At 41.7% G+C, this 21,826-nt stretch overlaps 1 protein-coding gene across 1 annotated transcript in view; it reads right to left on the bottom strand.

Annotated features, from left to right (window-relative positions):
* CASQ2 (calsequestrin 2) overlaps nt 1-21,826 on the bottom strand; it is a 63,505-nt gene that overhangs the window by 21,623 nt on the left and 20,056 nt on the right. Inside the window, exons 2-7 of the mRNA XM_014848251.3 lie at nt 18,880-18,964; nt 16,052-16,152; nt 14,462-14,573; nt 7,649-7,722; nt 1,629-1,759; nt 140-185 (exon numbers count right to left, since the gene is read on the bottom strand). Coding sequence (XP_014703737.1) covers nt 140-185; nt 1,629-1,759; nt 7,649-7,722; nt 14,462-14,573; nt 16,052-16,152; nt 18,880-18,964 — 549 coding nt within the window. The remainder of the gene's footprint in view (nt 1-139; nt 186-1,628; nt 1,760-7,648; nt 7,723-14,461; nt 14,574-16,051; nt 16,153-18,879; nt 18,965-21,826) is intronic.

Consider the following 21,826-nt stretch of genomic DNA (forward strand, 5'->3'; position numbering starts at 1 on the left):
GTTGTCCATGTTTCAACTACTCCACCATCCAGACATCTGCCCCAGCCAAGTAGGGTTTGAGTTGTGAGACTGAAAGGAGTATTCTTTTTAGGGAATATATCCATTTCTACAAGGCAGAAAGAGCTTGCCACTTTCTTACCCATGTTTCAAACATATCTTCTGGGCGTAGGCGACGTAGAGTGGGTCTGAAAAGAGAAAAGATGAACTTCCTTCAGTAGGGATTACCAAGGCAGACGCGCAGCCTCAGCAATGTGAAATGTAAAATGAGATTTTGGTACATTTGCAAGAGCATGAAGAGCTCTACAAACCCATCTCTCCCCTGAGGAGACAGAGCAGATCCAGCCTGCTGTGTCACACTGAGGGCTGGGCCTAATGCTCTCAGCCTCTTCACAGACCCATTGAATCCAACCGTTAGAAAGTCTATTACAAACAATGGGTCAGAGGGTGCAGGGTCAGCTCATTCTCAGGGTAAGAAGACATTTCCCTGCTCACAATCAGATACCACTCCTGAGATCCCAGAGCAGGCCCAGAATGAGGAGACCTGGGAGAGAAAACAGGAAGTCCTGGTTTTCCCCATTCAGAACTGCAGCTGTTTTATCACCAGGGTCATCCATCAAATGCCCTTTAAGGATGATTGGAGGAACAGGTAGGATGTATTATTGCTCATGGTTTCACTTCTTTTGAATGTTGGCAAATAGTGCTAGACTTGTTGATATTTCTTCCTCCAACCTCTGTTCTCTGTAGGGACTAAGACTGACCAGGTGAGGGAATCATGGTTCCAGGCTCAATGAACATATAAGAGCATGTGTCAGGGAGAGTAGAGGGACAAAGTGGGGAACTCCCTACCATGTTCCATGTTCTGATATTGTCCCTCCCTCAAGAGCAGGGGTCACCAAACTACAGCTGGTGGGCCAAAGCCAGCCAGTGCCTCCTGTTTTTATAAATAAACTTTTATTAGGACACAGCCACACCCATTTGTTTACATATTGTCCATGGCCACTTCCACATTTACTGCCAACAGAATTAAGTAGTTGCAACAGAGACCATCTGGCTCACAAAGCCTGAAATATTTACTATCCAGCCCTTTACGGAAAACGTTGACTAATCTATGCTAAAGCTACTCCAAGTGGTATCAAATATTCCTCTTCCAGAAGTTCTATGTATAGAACGTTCACCCTTGGCTAAGTTACTTAACTACTCTGAGCCCAACCCCTTGGTTTGTAAAAGTGGGATAATCCTAATTACCCCTTAATGTTGAAGATTAGATAAAATAGCTTCCATAAGCATCTAGCATGTTACTTGGCATATAGGAGGCTGTCACTAAATTAGTATCATCATTATTGTACAATTTTACTTGAAAGATCTCTTACTCTGACTTTGAGGGGATTTGCTGACTTGGGGGAGAGGGCCTAACCCTGCTTACAAGTGGAGACCCATATTCAGAAAATGTAGCAACATCCCTGCCACTGATCAATGACCAACAAAACCATACTACTGAGTTCAGTTCTGCTAGGGTACCAGCTCCAGGTTGTTGCTCTTGGGGGTCTGAAATGTCAGGACTGAGCAGCTCTTCTCCATTCCCCAAACCCTCAACCCGCCCCCAACCCCCTGCATGCCATCTGGGGCACCTTTGGTGCTCCTTCACAAACTCCACGAGCTCCTCTTCTGTGTAAGGTTTGTTGGGGATGGCAATGGGCTCATCCATAAATGGCTCGTAGAAGTGAACCTCATTCATCTTCAAGGACAATTTCTTTGCAACCTGTAGTAATTGGAAATAAGAAAATAGTTTCCTTGAATTTGTTTCCTTGGTTTGGAGTGGCAGTGGGTTGTCCATTTACAAGAAGTGTATACGTTCTCTGGCAAAAACATGAAAGTGTATGCTCGACGCAGGGGCAGGGAGCAATTGGAACGAAAAGTGGGAAATTTAATTCTGCAGTCACCATTACTCCACTGTATTTGCCAGGGCTGGAGGAGGAAGCAAACGGCAACAGAGTATGCTCAGTGTCCTGGATTGACTGTATTTGATTGAACCAATTTTGATAGAATAATTAACTGATGGTACTCAGAATCAGAGGCCAGCCACTGATCAGCTCATAAACCCTACTTGCTATATGGATTGAAGCACGGGCCGTATGGTTATCTCTCAGTCCTGGGCTTGTTTGATGGTTTCTCAGGTGCTGGGAGCTGCCTGCTTTGTTACCAGTCATAAGGTGACTGACCATCCTGGTTTGTCAGAGTGGAGGGGTTTCCCAGGATTCAGGCTTTCAGTTCTAAAACTGGGATAGTACCCAGCAATCGAGGATGGGCTGCTCACTCTGTACCAGATAAAAAGCTCGGGGAGCCAACCCAAAGCCTGGATGACATCTCCTCTCTTGGTTAAGTGGTCACACAGTCTGTTGTCAGGGCAGAATGGTTGCTGTGTTCGCCTGGAGAGCTGCTGAACTCAGACTTCTTTTTGTGAAATGATTTGAGAGGCCTGGAATGTGCAATGCTCTGTAGAAAAGCAAATGCCTTTCTTTTCTAATTCAGAGCTGTGACCCAAGAAAGCACAGAGATGAACAGTGGTTCCCTTGAAACTAAAGAGGAATTGCCTAAGAGCTGACGCCCTGTGGTGGTAACCAATGGTGCAGAGGCCCAGGTCAGCAGGGAGTAATTGGGGGTGGGGGGGGCAACTGGGTGTTACATAAGCTGTTACACAAGGACGTCCATTCTCAGGAAACACTGGCATCTGCATGGTTTTTGTCGTCAATTGCTATTAATTCCAGGTCACTATATTCTAAGACATTTCTGACAGTACTTAAGGTCCAGAAACGCCAGCATCCTACTCAGAGATAAAGCAAACAGTCTGTGTGAAGAGCTACAGTCAGTCAAAGGAGATTTTATGGGCATGTTGATTTTAAGAGACAAGAAAGTGTGGGCTTTTTTCTTACTTCTTTCCTCTTTTATGGGGGGGGAGGTGGTGTGGATGATGGGGTGGGGAGCATGGGGGTGAAAATAGCAACTGTAAAACCAGTGTTTGGGTTTACACAGGGTTCTTCTCAAAGCTGGGCCCGTCCCACAGAATGGGCTTGAAAATGACATTGGATTCTGGTTTTCTGAGTTCGCTTACTTCATAGTGTAGGAACCAGGAAACTGCTTATGTGAAGTGACTGGATGAAAGAAAACAGTAATAAGAGCGAGCACGTGGAGTGCTTACTGTGTGCCAGGCACTGTTGCAAAGTGTTTTAGGTTGATTACTTTATGAATCCTCAGTTTGATTGTATGAGGTAAGAACTATTATTATCCTTATTTAACAAATGATGAAGCTGAGGCACAGTCTGAGTATGCAGTTTGTAAAGATCGCATGCCTGGAAGGGGATCGAGCCCGGATTCAAACACAGGCAGTGGAATGTTCTGAACTACCAATTTGCCTCCATTCCACTTTCCCTTCGTTTGAAAACTACCTTGTCCTTGAGACGGTACAGAAAGGAATATATGTCCCTTTAAATACGACATTGGCTCTGCACGTATTTTAGTGAGATGTTCCCCTGTTCCTCTTGTAACATGCTCTCATCAAGTCATCCCCCATCACAGTCTGTAGAATTAAGCCTTTCTAAAGGTGAAGAGGACCTCACCAGAACCTCCCTCATGGTAAGCAGTGTAGATGCACCTGTGCCTGTGAGTGTGCATACGTGTGTGTGTGTCTCTCCCTGATCCTTGAGTGCCAGTATCTGGGTCTGCAGTGTTAAGACCGTGAAGACCATAAACGTAAAGCTGGATTGTGACATTCTTAAGTTTCAGTCTTGGGAACCCTGAGCAAAACGTTCCAGAGGCCTGTTCACTGCATCCTCACCACCACCACTGAGTGCCCTCATCTTGCAGTCTCAGGGGATCCCTTTCTTTCATTCGTTTCGTTGCGTCTTGCATGGTAAAGACTGAAGGAGATTTGATTGATTGAGGCATTGATTCCTTCGTTTATTCAGTAAATATTTAGTGGGGCCAACTGTATCCAAGGTACTGTTCTGGGACCAGCCTTGGTTCATAGATAGTACAATTATGTAAGAATGGATTTTACTGTTAAAAGCTGAAGAGGTCCATATAATGAGTTCTTTTATGCTTCTTTCTTCTCCTTTTTTTTTAACTAGTTGGAATGGATTTTGCCAAAGACAATGGTCATTTTCCTGACATTTGCATGTGTATGAATGTTGGTACATGTTTTTTCTACAAGTTGGCAAGCCATTTCAGTTGTTGCCAGTGAAACCAACTCAGTGAATTTAGGCTTTCTCAACGTCTGTCTTCTCCATTAACTTGGTTTAGATAATCATAGCTTCTTTTGCCCCAATATCATTCAAAAAAATGATTTTGCTTCTCACTATTCACTCCAAGAAAAGAACGAGACATGGGGTAGTTAGAACCGACATGTTTCAGGCTGTGAGGTGCAGCAGAGCAGATGCCATCCTTAGCCCTCAGGCTCTATCTTGCTCCGTTTGCTTTAGAGAGGTTGGGCCCTCGTGGGGCTTGATTCAGGATCAGGAGCCATAGATTAGTGCTGGTCCCAAACCTGTGCACCAGGTAAAATTCCCCAGGGAGCTTTTTGAAAATGCGTATTTCTAGGCCTGGTCACAATCCTAAAAAATCCAAATTTCCAGGCGTGGGGCCCAGGAATGCATGGTTTTAAAAGTTCCTTGGGAGATACCAATATGGACTGTGGTTGGAAACTCCTAACTCCCAAATCTACTCCAGCAGCCCTGACATCTCACCCTCTTCACAGTTCTCCAACTCACATATATGTATTTAATATAATATATTTATTGGTTTTGTATCTTCGGGGCTGTGTTAGTGCTTCCTAGGTCCTTGGCTCTCCTGGTTTCAAACCTCTACAAAGCGCCTCTCCTCCCCCAGGTCCCTCTGGGATTCCCTAAGGTGTGTCTCACAAACAGGTCTTTTCAGCCACCTCTTCTGCTCTAGCACCGCCTGCTGGACGTTATGAGGCTTCTACTGGGTGCAGCCATGCCTCTGGACCCCACCACCTCCTTTTGGACACTATTATCCCCCAACTCTCTAACTGATAGGTGCAAGTTCTTAAGTCCCAAATGGCATCAAGTCCTCTGTGTGCAACAGCCCTTCCCCCCAGGTTCCACAAGGAGGTAGAGAGTGTGTCTCTCTCTTTTTATAGTCATGGCCGCATAATGACGTTTAGGTCAACAGCAGACTGCATATAAGATGGTGGTCCCATAAGATTAGTACCATCTAGCTTAAGTGTATAGCAGGCTACACCATCTAGGTTTGTGTAACTGCACTCTATGATGTTTGCACAGTGACAACATTGCCTAACAAAACATCTCTCAGGACATATCCCCATCTTTAAGCAGCGCATGACTGTAAATGTTATACATTCCCACAAGGCTACATGAACAGGGCCTCTTATGACTCAGTGTCTTACAGAGTTTTTAGTGAAGAGCCTCCTGAATTTTTAATTATAGCCTGACCTCCCTTTCTCCATGGGCCACAGGCATGAAGCCGTATGGTTGGGCTGAGAGGCACATCTGAAAGCAGACACTACCCTCAACTCGGTTCTAAGAACTGAGGTTTTGTTGCTTGGCCAAGCTTGTCTGCCTGACTCTCTCCCCTCAGATGAGTTCTTTCCCAGGAGCCACCTTAGTCACTCCTGGCCTATCATAATTAAACATCAGTGATGGATTCAGCTTAGCTTCTCTGTACCTCTCCTTCTCCACCACTATCCTCTCCCAACCTCCACCCTCCTGGGCTTAGATGACTGCCTTTTATGAACAACAGTGGTAGCTAACATTTACCAAATGCTTACTGTGTGCCAGTCGCCAGCTACACATTTTACATGCATTGCTTCTTTCTCTGGAGTATAGCGGTACAGAGCATTGACTTTGAAGTCTGGCTGACCTGAGATTATATTAAGCTTCACTACTCACCAGCTATGTGACCATGAGCAAATCACTTAATCTCTCTGGGCCTCAGTTTCATCCTCTGTAGATGAAGCATACTAATCCCTCTTTTACAGGGGTGGTGAGAGGATTAAATGAGAATACATAAGTAAAGCTCTTAGCACAAAGTCTGGTACACAAAAAGCACTTAATAGGTGATAATTATTATTCTTTTTGGTATTCTTGCTCAAGATCTCTCCCAACTCTAATCCAACCAATTAGGGTAAACTGTCTTCAAGTTTAGATTATATTACTTAGATTATAGACTTCTCTTCTGGATTACAGGCTGCTAAACAGGGCCATATCCATTGAAGGGGGTCAACATGCGTCTGAACTGAATGCAATCTCTTCTCATACTCCTTCCCTACAGGAGGCCCCAGCACCTACAGGCCTCCTCTTGTTTTTCGCAGAATACTTGCACTCCTCATAGCATAAAGGCCCGTGAGCACTGCTCACCAACTGCCTTACTCCCCAGCAGGACGCTCTCTGATGAACTTTTACTGGAATTTGGTCAGGACTTAGTTTGTCCTAGATTTATTTGTTCTAGTAAAAATGGTGATCTAGGGCTTTTAGTTGGGGGGGGGTGTGTGCGAATTATATGTGTGGATGTGTGAGAGTGTGTGTATTGTGGGTGTTGTAAGTATGTGAGTGTGGGTATGCTTGAGTGTGTTATGTTTGTGTGTTGTGCAAGCGTAAGTGTATACATTGTATGTGTTATGTATGTGTTATATGTATGTGTGTTGTGTATGTATGTGTTGGGTGCGTTACATGTATGTAGTATTTTACGTGGTTGTGAGTGTGAGCATGAGTGCGGGCGTGTGGGTATGCATGCTGAATCTCAAGGGAAGGTACAGAGTCTTCTACTTAATAGTATGGTACAGAGGAAAGGGCATGCATTTTGGGCACACATAATCCTAAATTGGGATCTTAGCACTATCATTAACTGACTGGAGACCCGGGATATTACTTAACCTTTCTAAATCTTTTTTTCTCATCTGGGAAGTGGGGGTTCTTACTTTTCAGAGTTGTTTAGAGGATTAGAGATAGTATAAATGCAATATATCAAATTGTGCCCAACACACAGAAAGCAGTTGATAAATAGTAGCCATTTTAGTTGTAACTGGAGCCAGAGTGGAGTACTCAGACCACAGTAGACCCCAAATAAATTCCCCATTGATTAAAGATCCCTCTATCTCTGCTGTCGTTTGGCATATAAAAGCACTTGACACATCCAGAAAATAAAGAGCAATTGCATGGTAGACAAGTGCATCAACGCCGTCTCCTGAAGATGCAGGTGACTTTCTGAAGCCCCCAGGACTCCTCCTCATTCCACCCCCCATCCTAACCCAGGAGAGGGGGAAGTACGCAACCCTAGGAAGGGAGAGGATACTCTAAACAAAAAGCAAGCAGCGGCCAGTGTCCTGGCACACTCTGGGCTCACACGCTTCCCATTCTTAGTGTTTAAGGTGATAAAGAATGCTTCATCACTTTTCATTGGATGTTTTCAGAAATACCCTCCATCCTCTGACTTAATCATCTTTGTACTCATCTCTCATTCCGTAGTGATTTACTGACATATTTCTAACACTTCTGGAGAAAGTGTTAATGGATGGAGGATGGTTAATGTTGCTAAAAGAAAAGGTGGTGGAAAGTTCAAACTTTAATCCTTGCACCTACAGAAGTGTTCAAATTGAGGTTTCACGGATACTTACTCCTTTGTCGAAGGTAGCAAAAAATTTGATGTAAGGCTGGAAGTGTTCGGCTGCCTCTTCAAAAGCCTTATAATCTAAGAGGAAAAAGATAAAAGGGAGAGACATTTTCAAGATACACACTGCAGAAATTTCCCTTTTTTAATCATGTAGAGAGAGTGGGAAGCCAATTAATCTTGATTGAATCATTTAATAGATAATCACTCATATCTAACATCTAATATAATTATTAATATTAACAATTATTATTTAATAGATATTATTTAGATAGATAATTATTTGGTATTATTTAAACCCATAGTTTCCTCCAAGGAGTTTGAATTGACTGGCATTTAATGTTCCAAAAGAACTCTGTACTACACTTTTATGTGTTTTAGGAAATTGGTAGACAGAAAGGAGAAAATGGAAGTAACCAAAAGAGGACAAGGGAGAGAAAAATACATGTCAAATTCCAAACCAGGAGAGAAAGTTCTTTCGCTCAAACTCTCCGCTAATTCTAAGTGTGCCCTCTAGAGAGAGTGCAGCCTGCTGTATAAACAAGTACTGAGTAAGAGGAAAATCCACCTTAGTATGTAAAGCAACCTCACTCAAGATGACATCACAGAAGTATTTTAAATTTCTTCAGGACTACCCCTTTTGGTAAATCCTTGTTTTTCTCTCCCTCTTTTCAAGTTTTCTCTTTTTAATCTGATCCCTTGAGAGGATGATTTAAAATTAATGAAGGTTATGCTTGCCTCTGGTCCCAAAGTTGAGTCTAAATTGGTCAGAATAGGCATGAGACCATGTGAGTGTGGCTGTGCTGTGCCTTACTACAGCTGGACAGTTACTTCATAAAGACTTTCCTGTTCAAGCCTTAGTTGTGAGAGTATTGGTAAGGGTAATGGAGGTGGTGGTGATTGTTCTGCATCAAGTCCATAATCCTGAGGGTCAATGATCCTATGATTCATTCTTAACAAGATTAACTTTTTTCCTTTTCATGGAATTCCCTATCCCTTAACCATCAGAGGCATTAGCTTTTGCTAGAATTCCAGGAACATGCAGAATTTTCTAATATTCAATCAAAAACATTTCAAGAATAATGCTGGCTCAGAAGACAGCAAGATGAGTAAGACAAGGACGCCGATCTCAAAGGCTTGCAGCCCACAGAGGGTTATAGACTGTTAAAGAATCACAAAGCAACGTGATAGTTGCTAGAAGAGAGGTAAGTGCAATAAGATGGGAGAGGGGTTGAAAAATTTACAAGAATACCTGTGCATACTGATACACATTCACATGAGCTCATCTTCATAAAAGTAATTGGGTTGTCAGAAAATCTATCATATAGACTGATGGTTGGGGTAGAAGATTGGAGGGGAAGAAGTTGGGCAGAAGATTTGGAGAATGAATAGAGGAAAGGTGGGAGAGTATGGAAAGTGAAATGGTTAAAGCCATACCCAAGTCATTTATGTCTATCTAAAGCAGCAGTGGGTTCCATCAGAATGCTCTGTTCCCCACTTCCCTGACCCGCTTGTCCTTGATGAACCCTTCCCCATCTCCATGAACTCCTACCCTGATGCAAGCGTGGCCTAGACCCATCTCAAGAGAACTCCCTTCTCTTGGAGAGCCAGTTTATATCCTTTTTAAGATGCAGAAGGGTGGAACAAGGTAACACCCCAGGTTGGTGCTTCAAAATGTCATTGAGCCTTTAGCCTCACCGGAGCAGCAGTTGTCTCCTAGGAAACCTGATCTAGCCTTCTACTCTATCTGATCTCCTGTGATCTCAAGGTTTTTTTCTGCCCTCACATCGTGTTTTTATGCTGACCAGCTCATTCCTGGTTTTTCCCAGTCTGACTCTCCAGTTACTTTGATCTCTCTTTTTCCTTCTGAAGTAGGTTCCTGAACGGTTCAGCCTTCAGCCTCTAGCTTACTATAGGCTTACCTTAGCATTTCCTCATCTTTCTTCCCCATCTCTGAGGGGTTTCCCCATTTGATATTGATGCTTTAGCTCCAGATTGTCCCCAGTTGGGCATTCTTAACCATCAGTTCTGTTCCCCCAGGAAGCTCTTGCCATGCTGCCTCAACACCAGCATCCATAACTACGTGCTTAAGATGGATATGGACCTTCATGTTCAAACTTCCTGGAAGATACAGCCTCCTGGTTCTTCCAGATCCTTCTAGTTTGGTCCCAAATCTCTTAGGATCTTTCTCTCCCAAGACCATTCCAATCAACTCGTGCTTTAAATCCTTCCAATTTCTCACTGTCTCTCCATTATTCTTGCTCTAAAGAAAAACTTGAGATCATTCGCAAAGCCAATGCCTTCTGTGCCGTTAAACTTCCTTGACCAATCATCCTCAAACTACAGTAGAAATACAGGATTCCCAACAACTGCTTCCCTGGGTACCTCACCAGCTCCTAGCTTCCCCACCCACTGATACTGTCCTCTTTTCAAAGGCAAGAAGAAACAGAGAGACACGGATGCCTGGGAGAACATCATGATGCTTTCAGTCAGTGGGCGATAACCACAGGTGGATCACAAATGGCTTGACAGACATAAATTTTTTATGGTGATAAACTTGCAAAATGTTTTCTACAACCATTCAAAATTTCATAGTAGTTAAAATTGTATTTGAAAGCAATGGCTCCCTCTATAAACTCCCTGTGTTCAATAACCATTATTTTCTGCCTAAGACTTTAGCAAGCATCACAGCTAGAGAGCTTTGAGAGGCTGCTCTCCTGACGGCCCCAGCGAATCTTCCTGGGCTGTGATTGTTACTTTAGTCCAGGTTTGTTTGTCTTCAGTGATGTTTTTTTGGTTTGTGATACTCTAAAATATTTTTTCTTTTGATTTAATTCACTCTAATGTTCATATTTTTTACTGACATCAATGGAATGTATGATTGCTATCTATGTTCATAATCATCATAATCAGTATTACTAACATAAGCTAATATTAGGTATTTCTAAAGAGCATAAAACTGACTTTCCTAATTTTCTGAATTATCCAATTTATCCCTTCCTTCCTTAATTCCTTTCTTTGTTCTTTCTTTTTTCTAATGCCTATAGATATTAACTGCTAGTCTATCTGATTCTTGATGGGTTTTAATAATGTATTATTGTTTGTTTTTATAAATTAAAAAATATTTCTTTCAAAAATAACAATTGGACATACTTGAATTAAATTGATTCATTGAAAGGGACTCTACGCCTTTACAGCTTCAGAAAGCCAAATTTTCAAAATATTTTTGAATGACATGAATGAAAATAATATTTATATTTTGTCAGTTTGCCACAATTTTAATACTGAATTAAATAAAATTTAACATTTAAATGCCTACTCTATGCTTATTTTTTGCTATTTTTCCAAGTCTTAAAATGCAGGTAACATGCATTATCTAAAAAGCCAATTTATGAAGCCATAAAGGCTTATAATTTTCTACAGTATTTTTGTTTAACTAGATTTCATTTCTAAAATTATTTTATTTTCCCACAGTAATGTATTTGCTGGAACATCATCATAGTCACAAGATAAAATAGTCCACAAACATTTGTCGCTAATTAGGCAATATAGTGAGTATTATCTCAAATTTGCATTTCTCTGCATTATTTTTCTTTTCCTCAGCTTAGATATCTTGTTTATGTGGAAGCATCAAAATAAGAAATTGTACCACACTGCAAACCAAGCTGGCTCCTTAACACAAAATATCCATCTCAAAGGGAAAAAACGATTTAAATGTTTTAAAGTTTAGACAAGAGCAATTTTAAAAGCTCCAAAAAACAAAAGAGTTTTTCTTTTTATGTTTTTTGGGGTTTTTTCACCCTGGTCTAGAAGATGACCACATCAAAACAGTCTGGGAAATTGGTGAGTCCACAGTCATTAGTAACTAAACATAGTTAATAGCACCAGTTAGAAAGAAACTCTGCTGAGAAATGCTTGGAACAACACCATTTGTCCTGCAAAGAAGAACCAAACCAAGTTGTTGGGGTGAAACATTCAAAGAAGTAGATGAACACTTGAAATAGATTTTGTAAATACCACTTGAGTTCATGTCTGATGGTGAGGCTGTAATGGCAAGAAGGCTATGTCATCAAGTTCATTCTGAAAATCTTGAGATTCAAGCAGTATTTATTCACAGAAAATCTTTGTTATATAAACGTTGCCTGTGGGTCTGAATTCCACATAAAAGGTTGTCATAAAGAAGGTGACCCCAATAACATCTAAACTTCCATATCTGCTTCTCTTTTTAGTTTTAGGTGAAGAAATGGGTTCCGAAGAACTGTCTGTGCTGTTTCGCACTAAAGCAGACTGACTGTTCAAGGAGAGATTTATTGAGAGTTTATGAGCTAAGAGATGAATTGAAAAAACTTGTGAATTATACTCACTTTGAAAAACTTCTTGAAAGATAAATTATTGGCTTCAAAACACGTTGGACCTTGCTGAGCTCCTCAATGAAGTTAATTGAAAATTGCAAGGACCATGTGAAATACACAATGTGCTGACAAAGTTTATCAATTTAAAAGCAAAAATTCAAACTTAAAAAGGAGGTTGAAATGGCTCACTAGTAATTTTATTATTTAAATTTTAAGAAAAATTCATAAGACCAGTAGAGCAATACTGTGTATTCCTAAGGAAATGCTTTATCATTATTTTGAAATACATGATACAAAAAAGTTCAACTGGATCTGAAATCTATTCAAATAATCATAAGAAATTTTAGCACTACATTTGTCATTGAAAAGGAAAGTAATAGCTGTTAGATTGAAAGAACGCTTATATCCTCGAAGGACGATTTAGCGATTGGATTATCTAAATTCTGGTCAATGGTAAGAAAAGATTGTTCATCAACCAAAGAAAAAGCAGTGAATGCTGTTGTGTCATTTGCCACCATCCACATGTGCAGGAAACTCTCTTGTCAATGGTGACTATCGAGAATTTAGAGAGATCATTTAAAACCTTGATCAGGAATTGCCTGTTGCTACTTCAAGCATAAAACCTAATTATCAAAAGCTATATTCTTAGAAGGAAGCACAAGATTCTCATTCAAAATCTAAAAAGATTTTATTTTTACAATGCAATGTTTGATATCTTTTCTATTATTTTGTATATTGTTATTATATTATATAAAGAAAGTAAAAAAATATTTTCCCCCTTAGTCCGAACGTCTTCCAGTTTACCCCTATGTGCTGTACAAGCATCACCACATTTTGTGTGGGGCATGACCTGACCAAGTTTGTGAAGTCTTGAAAGTACAGCCCGGTGGTAAGTGTATGAGCTCTAACGCCAGATTCCTGGGATTTAAATCTTGGCTTTACCACTTATTTACTAGCTGTGTGATATTGGGTACTGATAATAATGGTAACTACCTTACAGGCTAGTTGTGAGAATGAAATTAAGGCATCTACATAAAGCTCCTGCATAGGCCCTGGCGTATGGTTTGTGTTAATTAAATGGAATTGTTACTGTTACTAGTTTAGGGGAGGGGAAGATAGGAACTGGAAGACGTGCTCTTGTCCCAGTCTTGCCTTGCCTCCCTCCTTATCTGCTATCCTGAGCTTAATGGAGGTACTCAGAAGTGAAATTTCCACTCAGAAGTGAAATTAGCACATTTCCACTATGATCTGCCCATGGAGGAGAGAGAAACAGAAAGATGGAAAGGAATGGGAACATTGGGAAGAGGGGCAGGGGGAGACAGAAACAGATAAAGAGAAATAGAAGGAAATAAAATAAAGAGGAGAACGTAGAAAGGGGCAGGAGAATCACTGCAGAGTGGTCAGCATCTATGTAGAAATGTGAAAACTGAAATAAAGTCACCTAAAGAAGAATGGGGGCAAAACTCCCTGGCCAGCCTCCTTCCCCCAACACACTCTTAAGGAGGGTGAATAGAGGCTTTCATGCAGAAAATGAGAAGACAGTTAAGTTGGGAGAGAGAAAATTGGTGGGTTGTTGATGAGATGACTAAGGATGCCAGTTGGCAGATTGGGTAAAGAAACAGCTTTGCAAGTACTTTCAAAATATTTTTGAGTTTCCAGAAATGGTCATAATCAGCCCTTATTTGCCCCTCCCCCATGTGCTAATGCAACCAGATTCACTCTCATAGTTACGCCCACTCCCCCAACACTTTCCCTCCCTCCGAGGCTGACACCAGAAAAACCTTAGTTCCTTGGGTCCGTGCTGCCAAAGCAGTTTAAAAAATGTGCTCAAATGTGATCCCTTCTCTTCCTGACTCCCACTCACCACCCTCTCACCCCGTATGGGTTGTGGTGATGCTATGATGTGTTCCTGCGCCCACCCAAACCCTGGCCACACAGCTTTCAAAGGGAGTATACCCAAGGGTGTGGCCATGCTGCTGCAGGCAGCTTTAGCGGTCAGCAGGAGTTGACCAGCAATTTTCCACATTGTGCTGCAGCTGCTAAGCCCATCCCTACCCCAGTTTTCCTCTAATGCTGTCCAGGTGACTGAGAAACTCTCCAACTGATGACCATGGGAGCTGCCAACATCAGGCAGAAAGCCCACTATTTGCCTCATATTAGGGAAGAATCCCATTGGCAGATGGGCAGGTGGAAAAAGTGGAGGAAGAGCTCTTCTTTCTTCTTTAAAACACTCAACCCCCCTTCCATGCCAGAGAACATGGCCCAGCCTCAATGTTCTTTCAGCTCCTCTGCCTACTTTGCATGATTTCTGCACATGCGTCCCCTTACACAGGGTGCAAGGAAGATTCTCCCTCTATTCTAACCAGCACAGGACATGCCGATGGCCCATCCTCTTTATGGATAATCTAACATACACTGTTGGGAAAAGAACCTTTAGGCTGACAGGCTGGAGTTGACACACCACTTACATTCTGAGTCCTGACTCTTGAAAAAGCCAATGAGTTTGATCTGGTCCTCAATGCGTTCAAAGGCTTGGACTTCCAGTTTGCTGTTGATGATCTCCACAGGATCTTCAATTAGCTGAAATGCCACACACACACACACAAAATATGTTCACATAAGAGAACGGTTTCTTCCCCAGTGGGGAAATCAGGCACGTGTGTAGAGTGCTTCCGAGGGAAGTTGTGGACTTTGTGCTTGGGGCCTCAGCATCCATCCCACTCTTCCCAATGAGCACAGCAGCAGTGCCTTTTGAGGAACTGACCTTAACTCACGTTGGCATGGGGGCAATTCTATTTCCCTTGCCAGTTATTGATTCAGGAATGGCAGATGACCCAATGCTGACCAATGACTCTTCAGGGTAGTTTGGCTAAAGGCTTTGGGAAAGTTCTGCTTTCCTTTTAAGAGAGCAATGGGAGGTCAGATTTTTTCCCCCTCATTGGAGGAAATGTGATGTATCAGCTTCTGATGCTGGCTATCTTGTAACCAACTTGAGAACAGTCAAGTTGAGGACAAAGCCAACAAACTGAAAAGAGCATTTTCTGTGATTTACGGAGAAAAGGGAGCTAGAGCCCTGATTTGATCACATCTAAATCTGCCCTCACTCTGGTCTTCCATTCATGTGGGTCAATCACATTGCTCATTGTTTAAGGCAGTCGAGTCTGGTTTCTGTTGTGTGCATCTGAAAGTCTCCACTTAGCCAACAGAGCTGGGGCAGTGCCTTGTTGGCCTGGAGTTGTTCTGTTGCCCCCCTCAATTTTTTTAGGGCTTGCAGGTATGGATCAATGAGAGGGATAAGCAGAATCTATGGGCATTTTTTTTTGTAGGTGGCCTTCAACTCACTTCTGACTCTCTCTGGGCTTTTGAGACTGTGAAGAAGAGGCAATAGGCCACCGTGGACTAGCTGATAGATGAGGAACCATCAGTGTGGACGTTCCTTATCTCTTCAGGAATCTGTGTTCAAAAGCATTTCACTTCACAGCTGTTATTGAAAGTGTAAGTTTGTCTCTGGATAAAATATGTTTATAGCATTAGTTCCTCTATTGGCCTGAGCACATAAATCTGAGGGTGTTGTACCTCCATGGCTGAGAAGGAATATGTTATTGGGGGGCTCACCAGCCCTGCTTCTCTTTATTTTGCCCTGAGGGTAACTCAGCTGATTGTTAGTCCTCTTCCTACTCAATCTTCAGGTGGTTATCCACCTCTCTTTCCCACACTCCCCAGCTCCTCTTCAGAAGCCCTGGAACAGAGCCGGGGGGACCTCTGGGGATGTTGGTGTATAGCTGCTAAGAGAATTAACATGTTACTCCTACATAGTCCTGATTTGTGACCCTCTGGTCACTAATAAAACAGTTTCTAAGGTGACTTAGGGGCCAGCTTCCCAGTAGAAGTAAATAGTGCTGAGATTCAGGCACTCCTTAGTTTTTCGTGAAGCCTGAGAAATCTGTCTTAGATCCAGTCCATTTATCCAGCTTATCTGTTCTTACTTTGGGGTTTTACTTTCTGCTATGTTTGAACCCAAACAGCTCCGTGCAGGGCCACTGTGCATAAATGCTTACATCCAAGAGGAACTCCACCAAGACATCAGCTGCAAACTCGCCATCAAACTCAATTGTGCGGTCACCCTTGAGAATATACAGGCTTCCTTCTTCATCAAAACCTGGAAGAAACAGAGTCAGGTCATCCCGATGTAAGAAGAGCCATCTTGTTGGCCGAGGTCTGGCTCAGGGTCTCTGGGTGACAGTGGGGTCAGGATCAGTGGAACCAGCATTAGCTTTAGAATCAATTCCTGAGAAACCACACTTCTGAAGGGCTTCTAAAGTAGAGATGCGAATTGAAATAGTCAAGAACCAACAATTCTACCTGGACTTTAACTTGAAAGAAAAATCTATTCTCCACTCCACCACTGCTTTAATTTTCCAAATACTGCTGACCCCACTTACCTTCTCAGAACATTTCCACGCCCACTGCCCAGTTGACTTCCTAGCCTGTCATTCAAGTCCCTCCACAACCTAGTGTGCTAAATCGTATGCTTCACCTTCTCCCCTGGGTAGCCCTGCACTCCTTTAAGAGCGGCTTTCTTAAGGCTTGTGCACTCCCTTTGCTTCTTGCCCACGTGCTGATATGAAAGGATCACAGAGCATGATTCTCTACACAGATGTTCTCCTCATGCCCCAAATTTGGAGCAACCTCCACTAGCCCCCCCACCAAATCCTGCCCAGGTTAAGGACTCATTTTTCCCAAGAAGACCACCCCAATCTCCCTTACTATTATTGATCTTCTCTCAGCTCCATTTACATGTACTCACTCTAACAGTAAGCTCTCTACAGGTAGGACCACTGTCATCTTGGTATCCCAGTGCCTTGCATAGAGCCTGGACACATCAGGCACCCCATAAATGTTTGTGGCCAGAACAAACAGCTTGCTTTTCTGTTATAGCTGAATTCTGCGCATCTACTTTTCCCGGTTAGCCAAGAATGCTGCAAGGGCAGGTTCTGCATCTTCTTTTCTACTCTCTATCACTCTTGGCATAATGCTGTGCACTTAACAAATGTTCACTGGAAAACTGTATTACCCCCAGGAATACTAAATAGCTGAGGCTGGCGTTGAGTCCAACTGGATGGCGTCCTTAATTCCTTAGATTAATTGTTTTCAAACTCTCTATTAGCTGCAGAATGCTTTCTCCAAAGGAACTCGTCTGCAGAGCCTCTAGGGAAAGAAAGTCTGGCCCACTGCCTGCTGTGTCCCAGGGCACATCTGAAGAGCTCCAGGCACATAACAGAGCACCATTTGTAAATCTAAAGGAGTAGTGTACTAGGGATCCTTGAAGCGGGAATGACTGATCACAGAGAGTACTATGGGGAACACCGGCCAGTTGGATTTTGCTCTGAGTAAAACCAGTCAGGGGGCTGTTGCACCAGTTCAGGCACAGTCTGATGGAGACCAAACTCAGGCAAATGGAAAAGAGGATGAAAACGAAGGAGCAGGTCCACCATATACAACTGTCCTGTGAACTCCCAGGATAAAATAGTCAGAAAGAACTGCTCCAGGTCCTCCAGGCTGAGCTTGGAGAAAGGTTCATTTAGACATTTCAAACCCCAGCACATCTTCCTCTGGGAGAATATCCATCAGTCCATTCTTACAGGCGCTTGCCCAACTTGTCCCTCATAAATTTTTAGATGACTGGAACCCTAATCTTTTCCTCTAACTAAATTTACTAGAAATTCTCCCAAATTCAACTTCTCATTAAAACAATGGGAAAGGAGAAGTCTAGAGAATCAAGAGGTCCTGGAGAAGGAGAAAGAACTCATTAAATTGCTTTGGGCTAGGGAAAGAGTTCAACACACTTTGCTCCCCTGCTCAAGGGGGGAAAAATTCCTTAATTTGTGTCCAGGGAAAGAGATACCCCAGATATTTTTAATAATTTATTATCATTTTATAGTCATGAGTTCTTCCTTGTATCCAACCTAAATACTGTCCTAAAATTTGTCTTAAAAAAAATGGGCTAGTCTTCTTGAAAATAAAATAGAAAACAGTTGTCTGTAATTCTCCAAGATAATGAAATTTCATGTACCTGAAGGTATTTACTGAGCCTCCGCCAGTCTTTTTTTTTTTCTTTTCCTGTGCTTACTACCCCAAATCCAATTAACCTTTCCTCAAAGGTCCTGTTTTATAACCTCCTGCTATTTGTTTTAATAGCCATTCTTCACTGGCCATGCAGAAAAAGCAAAACGGGCAGCACATGTATGTGTGTATTCAAAAACCAGAGGAGTTACCTATATTCTCTCTCCTTGGAATTAGAGGAGTGAGAATCTTAAAGTGCCCCGGCACTTAAGCATGACATATTGACACGAGAGACTGCAGCTTGCACTGTGTAGTCACTTAACCATAGCTCATCTAAATCCTCCCTCTCGTCCTTGGTGATAATGTCCAGCTGGGGTTTAGCCTTAAATTCAGAAACCACTGGCACCCCAGGGTCACTACTATTAATGCTATCTTTTGTTGGCTGTTTCAGCCACGAGGTAAGGAAATAACAGGTGATGGAAGCAGAGATTTGATCTCCCTCAGAGACATGATGTGATCATGGCGGTGAGAACGAGAACCTGGGAGCTGAAAACTGAGGTTTGAAGCTTTAGTGTCAGTTTCTGCAGGAAGAAAGCCTCTTCATTGAATTGATACAAAGACATATTAGATGATTGATGTGAAACCATTCAATTCAGGCCAATATTTACTTTTATGAAACTCTTCCCCAACCCAAGACTAAGATATGCAGGACCATTTTACGTTCATTTAAAAATAATCCAGTTATGCAAGAAGAAATTAAACTGCACTATTTTTGCAAGACATGCTTGTTTCTTCCTGATATTTCTCAAAAAATCACACTTACCCAGTTTCTTGGCAAGCTTGGCTTCTTTCTTGGCATCCACCATCACAAAGCCTATATCTTTGTGTTCCAGGACCTGGGCCACAAGCTGAAGGGAAAGACAAGTTGGAGAGTGAGTGGGCCAAGAGTAGAAAGATGGTAGAAAATATCATGGGATAATATTTTGATGTACTGACAGGAGGGTTTTCCTCCATACTTCCTGTTACTCTGTGACCAATTTAAGCTGCAGCAAAGGGATTCTATGCTTATCCCCTCAGGAAAAGGGCGATTCAGCACAATGCTGAGAACCAAGGAGAGAAACTGTGAGGATCAGACCTAAGACATAAGATTTGGAAGAATATATCCACTGTCACACACCCTTCTCTGCCCTCAGGGTGGATAACATTGAATTTGGTTAGAGGAGAATCGCAAAGGAAGCAAAGGGTACTTGATACCCATGGATGTCTGACAAGGGGCTCCGAGCCCTTCCTGAAGCACCAAATGAACCTAGGGTGGGATGGGGACACAAGAAGATTCCTGATAGGCCGAGGGGCCTTCGAATAAAAGAGGCTGTGTCCCAATGCCCAAGCATAGTCCCGGAGTCCCTCCAACCCCTGCGTTTGTGAAGTAGGAACGCCCATTGAGTGTATCTGGCAAATAGAACCCAGATGGCCTCAAGGCTTCCTGCAGCCCATCGAGAAGAAGAACTAACAGAATACCTGGAGTGGACCCATCAGCCCCAAAGGTGAGGAGGATTCAGCAGCATCCTAGGTGGGCAGATAGCTGAAGACTATTCTGGGTGGACCCCAGCATAGATGATGACAGCACCACAAGATTAGCATCACGTTCATGAATCCCTGAAACTTAGATATAAGCAGGTAGGGAAACCCTCACCTGACTGAGATCTAATTCCTGCCATCTCGCTGAATGGGGCCTTGAAGGAGAAATGGAGTGGAGCAGCTACCAGAGAGATCATGAAGCACTAATATTAATTTTTTTGTTCTTAAACTTTTTTAAAAGATAACTGTAGACTAACCTGTAGTTGTAAGAAACAAAACAGAGAGATTCCTTGTACATTTTACTTAGTTTTCCCCAAAACAGCATCTTGCAAAACTATAACACAATATCACAAACTGGATGCCAGCATTGATGTAGTCAAGATACAGAACATTCCCATAGCCACAAGGATCGCTCATGTTGTCCTTTTATAGTCACACCCACTTGCTTCCACCCTCATCCCCTCCCTAACCCTTGGCAACCACTAATCTATTCATTTCCATAATTTTTCATTTCAAGAATGTTGTCTGAGTTGAATCCTATAGTATGTAACCTTTTGGGACTGGCTCTTTTCACTCCTCATATTTCTCTGGAGATTCATCCCAACTGTTGGTGTGTATCAGTAGGTCATTCCTTTTTCTTACTGAGTAGTATTTCCCTGGTATGGAGGTACCACCGTTTGTTCAATCATTCATCCATTGAAGGACATCTGCTTTCTAGTTTTTAGCTGTTATGAATGAAGCTGCTATAAACATTTGTGCACAGGTTTTTGTGTGAAGGTTAGTCTTAAATTTCCTAGGATAAATACTGAGGAGTGCAATTGCTGAGTTATATGTTAATTGCATGTTTAATTTTTAAAGAAACTGCCAAACTGTCTTCGGGAGTGGCTGTACCACTTTACGTTCCCACCAGCAATGTGGTGATGAGTGATCCAGTTTCCAGTTCTTCTGCATCCTTGTCAGCATTTGGTGCTGTCGCTATTTTCATTTTAGCCATTCTAACAGATCTGTAGTGATATCTCATTATGGTTTTAATTTGCGTTTTCCTAAGGGCTAATGATGTTGAAGGGATAATATTGCCACCTGTGTGTTGTCTTCCATGACATGTCTGTTCATGTCTTTTGCTTATTTTCTAAGTGGATTGTTTTTTAATTTTTGAGTTTTGAGAGTACTTTAATATTAGTCCTTTTTCAGATACATGGTTTACAAATATTTTCTCCCACTCTGTAGCTTATCTTTTCATCTTCTTACTGGGATCTTTCACAGAACAATTTTTTTTTATTTTGACAAAATCCAATTTATCAGTTTTTCTGTTTATGGATTTTGCTTTTAATGTTAAGTCTAAGAACTCTTTGCACCAGCCCTAGATCCTGAAATTTTCTCCTAATTTTTTTCCTAAAAGTGTCATAGTTTTACATTTTACATTTAAGTCCAAGATCCATTTTGAGTTAAATTTTGTGTAAAATGAGAGACATGTTGAGGTTCTTCTTTTTTCTTTTGCCAATGGATGTCCAACTGCTCCACCACCGTTTGTTGAAAAAGCTGTCTCTCTTCCATTGAATTGCTTTTGCACATTTGTCAAGGATCAGTTAACACAATTACGTGAGTTTATTTCTGCTTTCTCCATTCTGTCCCTCTGTCTTGATTACAGTAGCTACATAATGTCTCGAAAGTGAATTGACTACCTCTTCCCAATTTACTCTTCTTTTCCAAAATTGCTTTATCTAGTCTAATTCCTTTATATTTCTGCATAAACTTTAGAATAATCTTGTCTATATTTACAAGAAAAAAATCTTACTAGGAATTGCATGGAATCTTTAAATCTGTATACTAACCTGGAGAGAACTGACATATTTACTATGTTGAGTCTTCTAACTCAAGAACATAGTATGTCTCTCCATTTATGTAGATCTTTGAATTATACATAAGTATCTAAATTTTTGAGTGATTATAAATAGTATTGATTTTTAATTTCAGTGTCCAAGTGTTTATTGCCTATACATATATATATGTAGAAAACTGGTTTTTGTATGTTTATCTTGTATCTTGCAACCCTGCCAAATTATTATTAATTCTAAGAGGTTTTTGTTTTGTTTTTTTTGTAGATTCCTTGGGATTTTCCATATAGACAATTATGTCATCTGCAAATAGGGACAGTTTATTTCTTCCTTTCCAATCTGTATGCCTTTTATTTC

Source organism: Equus asinus, chromosome 16 (assembly GCF_041296235.1).
Source record: "Equus asinus isolate D_3611 breed Donkey chromosome 16, EquAss-T2T_v2, whole genome shotgun sequence".
Lineage (NCBI taxonomy): Eukaryota > Metazoa > Chordata > Mammalia > Perissodactyla > Equidae > Equus > Equus asinus.